Consider the following 16,494-nt stretch of genomic DNA (forward strand, 5'->3'; position numbering starts at 1 on the left):
ACCTTAATGAACAATAAAAAATCCCATCTTTAAAATCAGTTTAAATAGCTTGTTGATATTACGTTAAACTGATGGTGCTATAATGCAATATATCATTTACATCAAGATCTAGATGTTGCTCTTATTTAAATGAGAATATATGCATGTCAAAGTCTGATTGATTTTTTTTCTCCATCCAGAGAGAAAATGTAATTGTTCTGTAAGACGTTTATATGTGCAAATTCTCACTCTTCACAATTTGTGCTGGCAGTCTTTTAATCACAATGTTTTTTTTTCAAAGTTAAATCCTTGTTAATTGACAAGGATATGGTGGTTTACCTTGAAATGATTTTCCATACAATGTAGCAACAATCGTACTATAATATAAAAGTAAACATTTGACTAATAGATTATAGATCTACTAATTTTAATTTCTCTAATTTAGAGAACAATGTTCTAATTCTATAAACTGCTCAGCCATCAGCCATAACATTAAAACCACTGATAGGTGAAGTGAACATCCAGAGGTGGAAAGCTCGAGGTCCAGAGAGTACAAATCCAGACAAAGATTTGGTTTCCACCAATCAGTTGAGTACTCTGTCACTCTTTATAATCAGCTGGTTGGTTGAAACAAAATCTTAGTCTGGATTTGTACTTTCTGGGCCTGAACTTTCCACCTCAATGAATAACATTGATTTTTTTTTCATTACAATGACACTTGTCAAGGGTGCTGTTATGTATTAAGCAAGTGAACAGTCAGTTCTTGAAATTGACGTGTCGGAAGCAGGAAAAGTAGACAAGCATAAGGATCTGAGAGACTTTGGCAAGGGCGAAATTGTACTGGCTAGGTGACGTGGTCAGAGCATCTCCAAAATGGCAGGTCTTGTGGGGGGTTCCCAGTATGCAGTGGTCACCTACCAAATGTGGTCCAAGGAAGGACAGCCGGTGAACCGGAGACAGGGTGATGAGCGCTGAAGGCTCATTCATGCACGTGGGGAGCGAAGGCTGGCCTGTCTGACCTGATTTCGGTAGCCCATCTGGTCCAGTCCCACAGAAGAGCTACTGTAGCACAAATTGCTGAAAAAGTTAATGCTGGCTATCAGGGGCATCGGGACCAGGGGGGGGGACACACCCCCCCCCCCCTTCTCTTTCCAAACAATAAATAAATAAATAAATAAATAGTGCATTCTTTACCTTTCATTATGAATCCACACATTACTGAGGCCAATTCACTGGGCATGCATGAGGAGGAAACATATCCCTAACAAAGACTGTATCCCTAACAAAGACTGTATCCCTAACAATGATTGTAGTCCTGTATCTGACGAACATCATATGGATCAGTTAATTTTTTTTGGTTATGTCTAATTGTGAAACTGCAGCCTAAACAGTGTTTTTATTTTATACAGTATATCTTTCTTATATTGCATTCTTTCACAGTGACTATTGTACGTGTTCCCATTGTAATGTCACTATATACACCCCGCCGACACCCACCGGCAGGGAATTTCCAGTCCCTCCCAATGCCAAACTCCTTTCGATGCAGGAACACACAGTGCCTCGGAGCTTGATGCGTATATGGCTGTGTAGCCGCGGACCGGTCAGAGTGTCCATGCTGACTGTCCACTGTCGAAAGCTCCTACAATGGGCACGTCAATGTCAGAACTGAACCATGGAGCAATAGAAGTAGGTGGTCAGGTCTGATGAGTCACCTTTTCTGTCACATCATGTGGATGGTTGGGTGCGAGTGCGTCGTTTAACTGGGGTAGAGATGGTACCAGGATGCACTATGGGAAGAAGGCAGTGTGATGTGCAGGTGTAACTCAACATACAGTCATGTGAAAAAATTAGGACACCCATTAAATATTTAGTACTTTATTAAGAATTATCAATATTAAATCTTGTTTCAAATTATATTTGTAGATAAAGGTGATGTAATTGCATCACCTATGCAAAAACAAGAAACAAAGTCACTTTTTTAACAAAAGAAATTAACTAAGATGCCAATTCCTACTGAGGAAAAAGTTAGGGCACCCTGTGCCCTAATAGCTAGTATGTCCCCCCTTGCCTGAAATAACCTCGGTGAGACGCTTCCTATAACCATCTATCAATCTCTGAAATTGCTGGCAGAAAGTATCCCCCACTCTCCAATGTAGAATTCCTTAAGCTGTGTGATGTTTGAAGGGTGTCTTGCATGCACTTCCACTTCAAATCACCCCACAGCATCTCAATAGGTTTCAGATCGGGGCTTTGACTTGGCCATTCTAGAACTCCATTTCTTTCTTCCAAGCCATTCCTTGGTAAATTTACTGGAATATTTTGGGTCATTGTCATGTTGCATGGTCCACCCCCACTTCAGCTTCTGGACAAATGATCTCACATTGTCATCAAGCACCCTCTGATATGATGAAGAATTCATAGTGAATTATATGATGGTGAGCTGGCCAGGTCTTGCTGCAGCAAAGCAGCCTCAATCCATGACATTTCCACCTCAATGCTTCACTGCTGCTATGAGGTTCTTTTGCTCAAAATCTGTTTTAGGTTTACTCCAAACATGTCCACTGTTACAGTGTCCAAATAATTCAATTTTAGAATCATCTGTCCAAAGCACATTGTTCCAAAAGTTCTGGTCCTTGTCTAGATGGTCTCTGGCAAACTACAGTCTTGCCCTGATATATATATTTTTTTGACAGCAAGGGTTTCTTCCTTGTACACCTCCCATGTAAATTATACTTGTGCGGATCTTTCTGATGGTAGATGCGCATGCCTTGACATCAACTGTGGCAAGAGCTTCCTGTATGTTCCATGATGACATTTTAGGATTTTAGGAGACTTCTTTCAGCATCTTGCGTTCTGCTCTTGGGCTGATCTTGCTAGGACAACCTGTCCTGACCATGTTGGCAATTGTTTTAAATGTTCTCCACTTGTAAATTATTTTCCAGACAGTGGTAGTGGCTGATTCCAAACTCTCTTGAGATCTTTTTATATCATTTCCCAGACTGATATGCATCTACAATCTTCTTTCTTCAAATTTTGATTTGATGTCCTAGTATATCATGGAGTCTATAGCGATACTGTATGTACCCTAACGAGGTTTCCAGGGCCTTTTGAGAAAAAAGAGCCCCACAACATCACAAAACCTCCACCATATTTTACAGTTGGGATAAGGTTCTTTTCATTATAGCCATCCTTCATTTTATGCCAAACCCACCTTGAATGTTTGTTGCCAAAAAGTTCCATTTTTGTTTCATCAGACTAATTTGGTTCCAGTCAAAGTTGTAGTAGTGTTTCACAAACCCCAGGTGCTACGTTTGTGGTTGTGACATAAAAATGTCTTTCTGGCATGCCTTCCAAATAATCTGTTAGCTTGAAGGTGGCGTCTGATGTTTTTTCTGGATTTTACTTGGTCTTCTAATTCACCAACAGTGAAACTTTGGGATTTTTTTTGCCCTTCTTACAATCTTCCTCACTCTACGTGAGGGCAAAATAAACTTGGGTCATTTTCCAGGCTGGTTTGTAACAGTTCCAGCTGATGTCCACTTTTTTATTATTGCCACAACAGTAGAAATGGGCATTTTCAGGTGAGTAGCTATTTTTTAAAACGAATTCCCTAACTTACAGTATGAAGGTCAACACACTTCTCCCTCATTTACCTTTCCCATGTCGATGGATGAATAAGGGAATTTGGCCGCTGTGTCACCTGATGTTTGTACCCCAGTTAATCAGGAAGTCATGGATTACAGCTTGAAGGTTCTTATTCACTCCAATCAACTCAAAGATGTACAGTTTACAAGGGAAACATAATTTCCAGGGGTGCCAATAATTGTGACCCGTGTGTTTTTGCTAAAAAATAATTATTTCTTGATGAAGGATTTGTTATTCTTTGAATAAATTTATTTCAATGAAAGGCTGGATTTTCGCATTTTTTTCAGTGTGAGATGAAGCTACTTCACCAAAAGGTGGATTTTTTTTACAAATCTCTACAAGGGGTACCAGTAACTGCGGAAGGCACTGTACTGTATATGCAAATACTGCACCATCTCATATGAGGGACTTGAGCATCCTCAGATTTTGGTATTTGTGGGGATCCTGGAGCTGGATACAGGGGGCCAACTGTAATGATGAATAGGTTCCTGTATTTCCTCTTCTGTCCTTGGTTACCATGCAGTAAGTAGTTGAAATTGCCAAAAATGTATCACACCTAGTTCTGGCTGAACTTTTTACAATTAGGAGCTTATGAATATCCAGTATGCATACTGTTTGTACATTTTTGATTTGGGATTTCATTGGTTAGCCCTGTATCCTCACGTATAATGGGTTGGTGGGTCAATTTGCATGTTCTGCCTCAGTTTCCTCCCACAATGACATGCAGGTAAGTAAATTGTTGTCTTTAAATTACCTTTAGTGTATGAGTGTGTATGCCCTGTAACAGTCTGGAATCCTACCCAGGGTGTCCCCTGCCCTGTGCCCTGTAACAGACTGGCATCCTGCCCAGGGTGTCCCCTTCCCTGTGCCCTGTAACAGACTGGCATCCTGTCCAGGGTGTCCCCTTCCCTGTGCCCTGTAACAGACTGGCATCCTGCCCAGGGTGTCCCCTTCCCTGTGCCCTGTAACAGACTGGCATCCTGCCCAGGGTGTCCCCTTCCCTGTGCCCTGTAACAGACTGGCATCCTGCCCAGGGTGTCCCCATCCCTGTGCCCTGTAACAGACTGGCATCCTGTCCAGAGTGTCCCCTGCCCTGTGCCCTGTAACAGACTGGCATCCTGTCCAGAGTGTCCCCTGCCCTGTGCCCTGTAACAGACTGGCATTCTGTCCAGAGTGTCCCCTGCCCTGAGTCCTGTGACGGACTGGAATCTCGTCCACAGTGTCCACTGCCTTGTGATTCTCCACAAACACTAGGACTCTGTACAGGGCTGGTACAGATTTTTCGGATGTCAAGTAAAAACACAAACTGTTTAATGATTTTTTTTAAGCCATCATGATTGATGTGGTTTTGGCTCTGTCCTTATATCAAATGGCAAAATGCATGCATGTCCAGAGAGATATATGTGTTATATATAATTAAAAATTAGCGTCTTTTTGTGTGAAACATTTAGTATTCAGTGCAGCAGACTCATGTCTGGTAGCCCTGCTTCTGGCTATCTGTGACAGTTATTCATACTTAAAGCTAAGGGCAGAGGAGCCTTTAGTTCTTCCTTATCAGAGAAGGAGGGTTCTAACATGCCTGGGGCAACAGAGGGCGCTCTATTGAATCACAATCAGTATATGAGAATAAATGATAGGAAGTATAAATTACATGATACATAAAAACATACCTGCTTATGGAGTTAATTTGGCAAATAATTAATTGTCCATTAATGTAAAAGAGTATAAATAATTTATTTCAGAGAATTACTGTGCAGACCATGGCACTATTCGCATCTATAAGTAGTTAACCTTGTTAAAGGAAAATGTTTTTGTTCGGGTTCTATTCTTCAACAATTTTCTGTGAGTGCTTCAAGTACTAAATAAGCCCTAGAGGTGGCCTGGGGTACTGCAGTGCCTTACATTGTCATGGGACTGGCTGCGGCACTGAAATCCCCCTGAAGACACATAATCATTCTTTTCAACAACTGCCAAAATTCTGCCCTCTCAGCTCTGCCCTAAATGTCTCGTTCTTCACTTTGCTCTCAACTTTTGAGCTCAGATAGCAGGACTCAGTCTTTTAGCAGTTTTTTTCACTCTTCTATGATAATATAAAGAGTAGAAAGGACCCAGTTCTCAGCACTGGCAGTTCAAATCGTGTGTTAGAACCCAAAGCATTATTGTACTGCGTTATCAGTACATCTGATGTTAAAAGTTCCATCATCTCAAAATTCATAAATGCCTCTTTAGCACTGGAACCTAACTTACGGAAAAAAAAATTTCAGTGGACTTCTGGAGAATGAACAGGAGGATTTCATCTGAGAACTCGAATGAAACTGTAGTTTGAACTCTTGCTATAAACAAATGCCTTAATGCATCTATTTGTTTTCCAGCCTTTTCCAGCCAGTGGTGCTGCGATATGGAGAGAAACATTCTCCACTGTAAATCTCCAAAAGTTTAAAACAAGTCAGCTTGACATAGAATATCTTAGTGACTCCTAAAGGTCAGAAACATTGTAATTCATTGTAACTGAAAATCAAGCAGATTTAAATGAAATGTAATATTGCAAAAATAATAAATAAATAAATTAATATGATCGCCATTTCCTTGCTGTTGTTCCAGAAGCTCAAAAAGTTTGGGCTATTTGCAACCTCAGACTTCGATGTTTCTACGTTCCTCCAGCAGATTTCAGAAATATTTTCTTATTAGGTGCACAACACAGATTTGGAAATGGCAAGACCATGACAGCGCTGTAAGGTTAATTAGCCAAATATTTCCAGCAGCATTACCTAAGACTTGTGAAATGTCAGTTGATATTCTGCAGTCTAAGACATGTGTTTCAAACAATCAGTCAGTGTTCAAACAATCAGTTCAATGTGATTTCATGTATAGAATGTCCATGTAAAGAGAGAAAACAACACAACCTCTTAAAACAGGTTTTCCATCCAAATCCTTAGCTGGTTTGACTGGTTTACAGTGAGACACCGCAATTTATCTCACAAAATCAAGTTGTTTGAATGAATTTGGAGTTCTGCTTTCAATCAATTATTTAAATTTTTTTGTTTGTTTGTAGTATCGATTACATATTTGTTTACATATTTGTTTAGCTAACCAAAAGCAGGCTATGGGAGGTACAGAAGTCCCTTGTCAGTGTCAGTATGACAGACTTCATAATGTTGTTTACTAGTCCCCAGCTAAACTGTGAACCATGGTTCCGGCTATGTAAGGTGCTAACGGAAGCTTCCGGAAAGGGCACCCCTGACTTAGCTGTTAGAGATGAACATCAGCCATGCCTGGTGACAGTTTGGTTCCTTGGGAAGAGTAAGTGCCGACATCCCCGTCACAGCGTCCAATGACACACTATTGCAAACAGCCTGCTATTTTCACTGTTGTCCTCCACTTCGTTCTTCACAATACCTGCAGAACTGTTGAAGTCCAGATGCGCATGCCCATTGAGTTTGAAAGCAGGCTCGCGTATGTCACGTTTGGGGGAGTGGTTAACACTGTTACGTAACAGTCTAGGAATTTCAAAACAGCCCATTTCACGTCCTTCTTTTACATATTCAGGAATTATATTTCAAAGAGGGAAAAACAGTGTTTGAGATTCATGGTATGTTATTTCCCTGTACTGAACTCTACTTTTTCAAGTATGACGAGGTAAAGTCAGATTTTTATTCTATGGCACCTTTACATTTACGACTTTTGCATTTTGAAAAGCAGCTGAGGGGCTTCAATAGGCCACATTTGGGAGAGAAAAAAAAGTATGTTAGATAGCGGCCATTTTCTGGACAACAGGTCCTGTGGTGATAACGGGCTGAGGACTGAGCTATTTCCCTTAATGTAACCTGTAAATACCTGACAGCCATGGAAATGTGAATGGCCTGGGGAAGGAGGCTCTTCCTGAATCAGGTCGTCGATGTTCTGATGGTGTGAAACCTGCTGCTAGACTGGGTGTGTGTGTGAGGTGGGGGGGGGGGGGGGGTTTGTGGGGCTGAAGCTAATGTTGAAGTATTGAAATTAGTGACCTATTAGTGAATATTTGTGTGACTAACAAATTTAGTGGCACTTACTTACAAACAAAGGAGGTTTAACAGTTATGTATCATCTTAGTAATGCCTTGGTGTTTATCTGTGACTCTATTTACACTGATCAGCCATAACATTAAAACCACCCGGCTAATATTGTGTAGGTCCCCCTCGTGCCACTAAAACACCTCTGACCCATCGAGGTATGGACTCCAAAAGGCCTCGGAATGTGTCCTGTGGTATCTGGCACCAAGACGTTAGCAGCAGTCCTGTGGGGCCTCTCTGGATCGGACTTGTTTGTCCAGCACATCCCACAGTTCCTCAGTTCGATTGAGATCTGGGGAATTTGGGGGCCATGTCAACACCTTGAGCTCTTTTTCATGTTCCTCAAACCATTCCTGACATAATTTCTGCAGTGTGACAGGATGCATTATCCTGCTGAAAGAGGCCACTGCTGTCAGGGAATACCTTTGCCATTTATTACCAATTTCTAAACAAACAGTAACTCACTCACAGACTTTCCATTATGAAGCATATTTAATGATTCCACCTTTTGTGCCAGAATCATCACAGTCTTCCTTTTAGGAACACTTTCAGAAGCACTGGGAGCACTATGTTTTGGACCCATTATTAAAAATGCAAAATTAACGGCACTTCAAAGTTTAAAACTTACTGCGAGACTCCTGTGAGATTCCACGGTCACACAGACAGCTCACACATGAGTGAGGCTGTTTCCTGAGATCAAGATACTCAGTGTACCCAAGCCAAGATGTGTAGATCTCACAGTTAATTTTTTTTTTATCAAAAAAGATACAGTATGTACTTGGCACTTACAATAAGATATTAAATAACACTATTATATATGTATTATCTGACTTCCTGCGATCCAAATAATTTTCAATATTGTTTACATACTTATGGCTTATGCATCGTCTGCGATTTTTTTGGCAAGCTCTATAAACATTCCCATTTAATTGTTCACAGCCAACTCCAGAATAACTGGAATCTGCAGTTGAACCTAGAGGGACTACCATACTTGGTCTACAGCAATGTTGAGGTAGGTGGTAAGTGCAAAGTCACATCAACCTGAATGGCAAGCCGCAAGGTTTCCAGGCAGATCATCGCCCAGAGCATCACACTGCCTGCACCGGCCTTTTTCCCCTAGTGCATCTTGGTCCCATCTCTTCCACATGTAAACGACGCGCTCGTACCCGGCCGTTCACATGATGTAATTGAGAATGACTAATCACGCCCAGCCACCTTCATCCATTGATCCATGCTCCAGTTCTGATGCCCACGTGCCCATTGTAGGCACTTTCTGTGGTGGACAGGGGTCAGCATGGGCACCCTGACTGGTCTGCGGCTATGCAGCCCCATGCGCAGCAAGCTTTCTGTCATAGCCAGCATCAACTTTTTTAGACATCTGTACTACAGCACCTCTGTACCTACTGTGGGATTCGACCAGACGGCTAGCCTTTGCTCCCCACGCGCATCAGGGACCCTGGGGTACCTATGACCCCGACATCAGCTCACCGGTTTGCCTTCCTTGGACCACTATTGGTAGGTACTGACCACTGCACACTGGGAACACTTCAGGCCTGCCATTTTGGAGATAAACTAGTTCTCTAACCATCACAATCAGAGTAGCTCAGATCCTTACATCTGCCCATGTTTCCTGCTTCCAACACATCTACTTCAAGAACTGACTGTTCACTTGCCTAATATATAATGGCAGCCTTGACAGGTGGCATCGTAAGGAGATGATCAATGTTATTCCCGTCACCTGTCAGTGGCTTTAATGTTGCAGCTGATTGGTGTGTGCTGTGAGAGTCGGGGGACCGCGTAGCATGCGGCCAAGCATACTCCCAATAGAGGGAAGATTAAAGTAAGGAAACTGGGCTATGATGATTCTTTTATAGCTCTGATTTCCATAAGACTGTGGGTGGTGGTGATGGAGGAGAGGATTTGCGCTGATTTCTAGAGTCTAATTTTCGTCTGGAGCCATACAGTCCGCAAGGAGCTTCAGTTTGCATATCTGATGATTTACTTAACATTGTGTACTCCTTAATGCAGTAATGCATATGTTACCACTGTCATATGCATAGATGGCTTTGTTTATTTATATGTTTTTATTTGCCGCATTCCTTTTTTTCTGCTGTTGTAGGTCTGTGGGTAAATACTCTGTGTTGCTTTCTGCTGTGAGACTGGTGTCCATTGTCTGGACGGACAATGCCATATGCGACCTTTGTCCAAGTCCTTCTCAAACAATACAGTCATAACCTGACGAAATGTGGCCGGTGGACATGCTAATCCACAGACCCTAGCAGCCGATGAAATTCAAATAGCAGTATCCACCCGTTTTCTATATCCGCTTGTCCTGTTCTGAATTATGGGGGTCAGGGGTCAATTCTGGAGGCTACGGGCACAAGGCAGGGAACAACCCAGGATGGGGCGCCAACTCATCACAGGGCACAAGGCAGGGAACAACCCAGGATGGGGCGCCAACCCATCACAGGGCACAAGGCAGGGAACAATCCAGGATGGGGTGCCAGCCCATCGCAGGACAAACACCATTCACACACACATGCACACCTATAGGCAATTTAGTAACTTTGGATTGTGGAGGGGGAGGCAGGGTACCTGGGGAAGCCCCATGGCGACGTGGGGAGAGCACACTCTGGGGGCCAGGGCGGAGATTTGGCCACAGAGGCGTGAGGCAACAGCACTAAGCACCACAGCGTTTCTGAGGAGGAAGAGGAAAACCGAACAGGATGAGATTACAATTCACAAAATAATGTCTTGTCATAGCGGCACGCTACATAGCTTTTAACAATCTGTTAATGTTATCACCTAATTTAATAATAAGCAGAGGAACTGTGAAGGGAGGATGCAGTGAAGGAAAGAGCAGCAGCGCAAAGTACAAGCCGTGCTTTTCAAACTCCCTGAAAATGAACTTTGCAATGGCTCAGAAAATACAGCAACCTAAGTGTTTCTTTTTTTCTACTTGAGTGTTTGGGGAAAGTACATAAAGAATGAATACGAGTGACTGACTGGATATTAAGGAGTGTGGCTCCTTCCTTTAGTAAAGTGCATGCCGGCCTCTGTGACATAGCAGCTCTTTCTTCTGGTTTACTTGACTGATGCTTAAAGTGCTGGTATTGTGCTCAGTAATGAACATGGCAGTCTGTAGGTGAACTACTGTATAAGGCACTGCAACCATTGCAGTCTAATGAAAGCAGTGAGTTTCATTTAGATATGTATTATTGTACATATTTTGCAGGGAGGAAGAGGTTATGAAAGGCTTTGAATGTATAGGGTTTACATTCTGCTAGAATCATCACGTCTTCTGTTTCCATCTTTACACACAGTTAAATGGCTGCAATCTCTCTTTTTTTAGGAAAAATAAGACGCACAAATAAAGTCTTAGAAATATGAACGCCAGTCACCTATTACAGCGTCAAAATCGGGCCTGTGTACACTTACTGCTCAAGCTCTGTAACCTGTAAAGATTTATATTATTCCCAAATCATACCTAAAGGGATTATTTTAGAAAGGCCACTGAGCAGTCAGTATATTGATTTCACCTCCATGAAGAAAAATTGCATTGCAATTTTACTAGGAGCAACTGATATGTCATATATTGAATAGCTGCAGCCGTTTGTATAGCCTGCTGTGTTTACTGCAGGTGATTGTTAGTATTTAAATTATTAATTAAGCAGTAAAATTTTGCAAACATATAAAAAAAAGTATATATAAAAAAAATCCACCAGACAGAATGCCGTTTGTCAGCTGAGGGCATAGGTCTCTCCTGTTTCTGAGAAACATTACTTTACTGTCAAATTAAAACAGAATTAAATCTGACTGCAGATTATTTTCATTTAGTTTATTTGTTTTTAGGGTTGATCACTATGTTATATGATCATTGAGAAATTTTACTAACTAGACTAAACTAGACGATTCCAGACCGTGATGTTGCACACGATTCACTTTTGGCTGATTAAGCAACATCCACAGATAGAATACGAAGCCAGTATGTTCTGGGTTTGATCTTGGTTCTGAGACTGCAGGGCAGCTACAGACTGGCACAATGTCAGCATGTCAGGCCAGTTCAGCTCAGGGACTGGTAGTCAGTCAGTGTGTCTGATTGATTCAGCCCAGTAGCTGAAAGCTTCTTGTCAGCGTGTCTGAGCAGCTCGGCTCAGGGACTGCCATATCTCACTGTGTCTGAGTGATTCAACTCAGAGGATGCAAAGGGACTTGTCAGCATGTTTGATCAATTCGGCTCAGGGACTGGCATGATTCACTATGTCTGATTGACTCTAAGACTGCAAGTCAGTTTACAGTATCTAGCCACTTGCCTCCAGTTCACCTAATTTGAGTGATTAATTAGAAAGCTAGAGTTACCAGACTGTACAGCTCTTACAATAGTCCTCGAGCATGCATTAAGCCTGGCTGAGAAACACGGTAACACCCCTACCTAAGAATCTGCTAAAGACAGATATTGCAGGAAAACAAGAAGTAATAAAATCAATCTATTTGCAGAATTATCACACCTCAGTTACAATCTGAGGATGACTTTATTAAAAGGAATTTCACTTCTATTCACATGCACAGAAAGGTTTCATGTTGAGGCAATGCAAGTTAAACAGCTTTTTCCAGGTGTATTAGGATGAATTCGCAGACGATTACGTCACCCACGTGGCATGGAATTAATCCTTTTCCTATAATATTCTGGGAAGTTGTAATTGTGGATTAATTCCGATCGCGTTTGGACTGATCATACTGAAATTCAGATCAATCGTCCATGATTCACCCCGAATGTTACTAGACTGCACGAACACGTTATTTACCGATCCCCTGTAAAACCTACGGTAATTTTGCCATAAATAACTTGGGCTCATAAAAAGAAGCCAGGATGCTAATCTGGGCCGTTAGATCGGCAAGCAGAATGCTTATCTTGGTTTTGGGAAATGGGGGGGTCGGTATACAGCACCCTATATTGCTTTAGGGGGGAACATGGAGGCGTTGCGCAAAGACACCTGGCGCTAGGATGACTATCTTAGTGTATTATCACAAGCAGCATCACTCGGACAAAAGGGGGAATTTGGTAACATATTGCCTGGGGGGAAGGGGTGAGCCTGGCCAGCTTACCCCCTGCCCGCACGCAGCGCTAAATTTACTATAAAGGAAGGGGGAGATCCCAGTACTGACCGGAGCTCAGCCGTGGGATATAGCCAGGACTGAAAAGGGCTCCCCAGTCCGTGTGTGAAGGTGGGTGATGATGGCACGTCCGAGTGTAAATAGTTTTGCAGCTGCTTTGTACGTTTAATTGATTATGGGGATTTATTATCAACGCTTGTGATAATAATTAGCATTTTCTATATTTTATTATTTCTTTTCTATATACTTTAGTTCGTATGATATATGCTATTCTATATCCCTTGTGGTACAAGGTTATTTTGCATTGCTTTTAATTGATATATTGATATTGGTTTTAATGCGAAGTTATCTTGTATTACTTGTATTAAAGTGTTTTTGAGTGAACCTAAGCGTGCCTGTTTGTTCCTTCGAGAGCCCTATATCCCTCTCTCATCCAATTTTAATACACCAGGCTTGAAGGTTTTACACCGGCAAGGCTGTTGCTGGATATGAATGTTTAAATGGTGGGGGGGGGGGAGAGTTTCGAGTAAGCTGGACAGCAAAATATTCAAAGCAAAGCAGGGCCACCTGCCCAAACTGGCTACTTCATTATATAACCTAACCAGGCATGTAAAAGGATGCAAAGAGCACAGTAATTCATGCTCGGTAGGTGATACGCACAGTAAAGTGTGAGAGAGCTCTGAGTGCAAGTGCTGAACTGCAGAATAGCACGCGGGACCTGTGCAGACACAGTGACTCTCTGGCTATGCTGTGGGCCCCCTTAGCGAAACAACCAAGCGAATGAGTCTCATTTAGAAAAGCGTATTTCCAGAAGGTCTAACAACGGAACCAGTCATGTACCAGTCAAACTGAGACTATTCATATGAGACCAAACAGAAAGGTGTGCAGCACCTGCAGTCACATAAATCAGCCTTTCTCACATCTAAGTGCGCCGCATGGACTTGCTGTGGCCCAGCTCCAGGAGAAAAGGTCACGAAGGAAGCCTGTGAGGGTGGCTTTGTAGGCCAGCGCTCGCTCGCAGAGCTGTGGTGGCTCTGATATATTCCTGAGTAATTCCGTGAGTCCAGGCTGCTTTGTGCCAATTTGGCTGTTCTCCTTGGGGTGAGACACGATGCAGGCCTGAAGGGAGGCGGGTCACAGCTTCCAGTCAGGGACAGATACCTTACAGCATGTAATGAGAGGGCATTAACCACATATTTATCAACCAGGCCACTCTTGGTCAATAACATAAAACAAAATAAAATATCCAGAAGAGGCTGAAGGACTTCAGCCAAAGGTTGAAGATGTATCAGCTGTAAATAACATGCACAAATAAAGCGAAACTGAAGTGGAAGAGCGGCTAGGAATAGTTAGGGAAGAGTTATGAAAAAGTTAGGGAAGAGTTCATTAAGGAAGGGTTAGGGAAGGGTTAACATGGAAAATGACAAGACTTGCTTGCAACATTGCCCTGTTGTATATCAACCACAGGCAAGACAGGAAATCTAAATTGAAACTCATAAAGTCAAAGCTAATGTTAGTGTATTTTTTTAATTGCACCATTCTCCGTCAACTCTGAAGACTTTAGTGCATCCAAACCCCTGAGGAATAACTGCTTCTCAGATGCTCAAATCACCACATGGTTACCATGCTTAAGATCGCTAAGATCACAGATCTGTTCTAATGCTGAGCTGCTGTTGCGTCCCATAGGGCGGCGCCAACCACTTAGCTGCAATGAGTGTCTTCACCTGCCCTGCGCCCTGTATAAATAAGCCCCTCTGCCCTCATACTCACTGCCAGCTATTGTTTGCCTTCTCATGAGCCTTACGGAGCCTTTCAGCCCTGTCCTGTGGCTGTTCCAGTTCCTGCCAGCGTGTGACTCAGTGGGCTGTGCCTGTGATTGGAAGGTTGCCAGTTCAAGCGCAGCCTCTGCAAAATAGTCACATCTGTGTGCCCTTGAGCAAGGCCCTTAACCCCCAGCTCCATGGGCGCCTCTGCAGGAGGCTGCCCTTCGCTGCCAAGTTTGTGTGTGTGTGTGTGTGTGTGTGTGTGTCATGGAGAGCAAGATGAGGCAGAAACGGGATTTTCCCGTGGGGATCAATTAAGTATAACGTATCATCATTAGCAGCACTGCCTGTGTCTGTCCGTCCTCATTCCCGTCTCCTTCACACCTGCTGCCTGAGTTTGTCCACCGATCTCTGTAGCACTGATCTCCCTGGCGTTCAGCCTTTCTGCACCTGTGACCATGACCCTGAGATTAGCCCGAACATCCCAGTTCTATTGGCTAGATACTTTCAGTAAAACCCTGGTTCTCCAATTTTCTGGGTCTCCGAGTTTCTGTCCCCACCAGACCTGACAATTGCAAAGTAATGGAGGCTCTTGAACTCTCAACATACTGTGTATGTTCAGTTGCAGCCAGCTGAATGTCTGTTTGCAGGAACAGCCGGTCTTCATCAACAGGCAGTGTAAGCCTTATAAAGTGGCCACTGAGAGTTAACAGATAAATCAACCGGTGGCAGGAATGTCGTTCATTTTATCACAAATCATAGAACTCATATCTATATGCCATTATATGCAACACTTCTGTAAGATAAAACTTCTAAAAGGCTATGACAGGAAAGTGTACATATTTAATACCCATTCTAATCCACCTCTGACAAGGTACCTTGCTTAAATATCCAGACCATATCTACAAGCAGCAGTTTGCAGATTCTGAAGGCATTGGTATCTGATAATGGACCAATTTATGCTTAGGCTAAATTTCAACTGGGAAATATCCCCAGTCCAATAGAAAACTGGAAATTCTTCAAGATGATTAAGAGCCCAGTCCCTTTACTGATAAGCAGAAAGCAGCCAACCACAACGTGTCCTACTGGATGGTATGTGCTCAGCACAGAATTTAATGAATCTCCGAATTAAGCAAATGTTGCAGGAAATGTAACCCACGAAAGAGGTAGAATATCAACTAAATGAAACAGGGAAAACGCCTCAGCGATCAGTGACCTAGAGCTGAAGGAAGTCGCTCTACTTCTCCTGCTTTAAGAAAAAGTCCAGACTAAGAGAGACGATGAAGTTGTTTGTTAGCCAGACCACAAAGAGGAATAAAAAATAAATAATAATAAAATAGTAAAAAGGAATAATAAAGTTTTGCTTTGAGGATGGATGGGTGTGCTGATGTTCGCTTTATTATCAGGCACACTGAACAACTTGGGTAACTTTAGCTCAGTCTTTATCAGGATTAAACAAATGCCTGTTTAGTAGTAGATTCATTTCATTGCTCGTTAGTTTTGACAGTTTTCATTTAAACATTCAAAAACGAATATGTATACTATGACATTTTCTTCTCTATTTACTTGCATGTTTGATGCTGTGGTGTGTCTGCAAGCAGCTTGATAGAGGGGATGATGGAGCTTTAACATTTTTAACTACAAACATCTTCCAGAAGTAAATGATGCAAAGGGAAACTACTCAAAGCAACAAGCAAAAATCAGCATAACATATTGCACATTACTTTGTTTTTGACCAGCATTTATTCATGATCAGCCTACAACTAAATGATCCTTTTTTTGTATTTTCTCAAGGACACTGGAATGTGTCTGACCCCCCCATCTTGCTCACCATGAGACACATATGAAGGTGAGAGCCAGCTTGGGCTAATAACACAGGATCAGCCAGAGTGCGACACCCCCACACCTGGGGGTTCAGGACCTCTGCTCAGGGGCCCATGGAC

General features: G+C 42.5%; 1 protein-coding gene across 1 annotated transcript; it reads right to left on the reverse strand.

Annotated features, from left to right (window-relative positions):
- Window positions 1-903: 903 nt before the first annotated feature.
- Window positions 904-14,017, reverse strand: LOC140592043 (uncharacterized). Its single transcript, XM_072713873.1, has 5 exons — window positions 13,680-14,017; window positions 10,269-10,371; window positions 1,692-1,766; window positions 1,477-1,618; window positions 904-1,056 (listed from the first exon to the last, which is right to left on the reverse strand). Exons 1-5 carry the CDS (start codon window positions 14,015-14,017, stop codon window positions 959-961), a joined length of 756 nt encoding a protein of 251 aa, XP_072569974.1. The 3' UTR covers window positions 904-958.
- Window positions 14,018-16,494: the final 2,477 nt, after the last annotated feature.

Source organism: Paramormyrops kingsleyae, chromosome 7 (genome assembly GCF_048594095.1).
Source record: "Paramormyrops kingsleyae isolate MSU_618 chromosome 7, PKINGS_0.4, whole genome shotgun sequence".
Taxonomy (NCBI): Eukaryota; Metazoa; Chordata; class Actinopteri; order Osteoglossiformes; family Mormyridae; genus Paramormyrops; species Paramormyrops kingsleyae.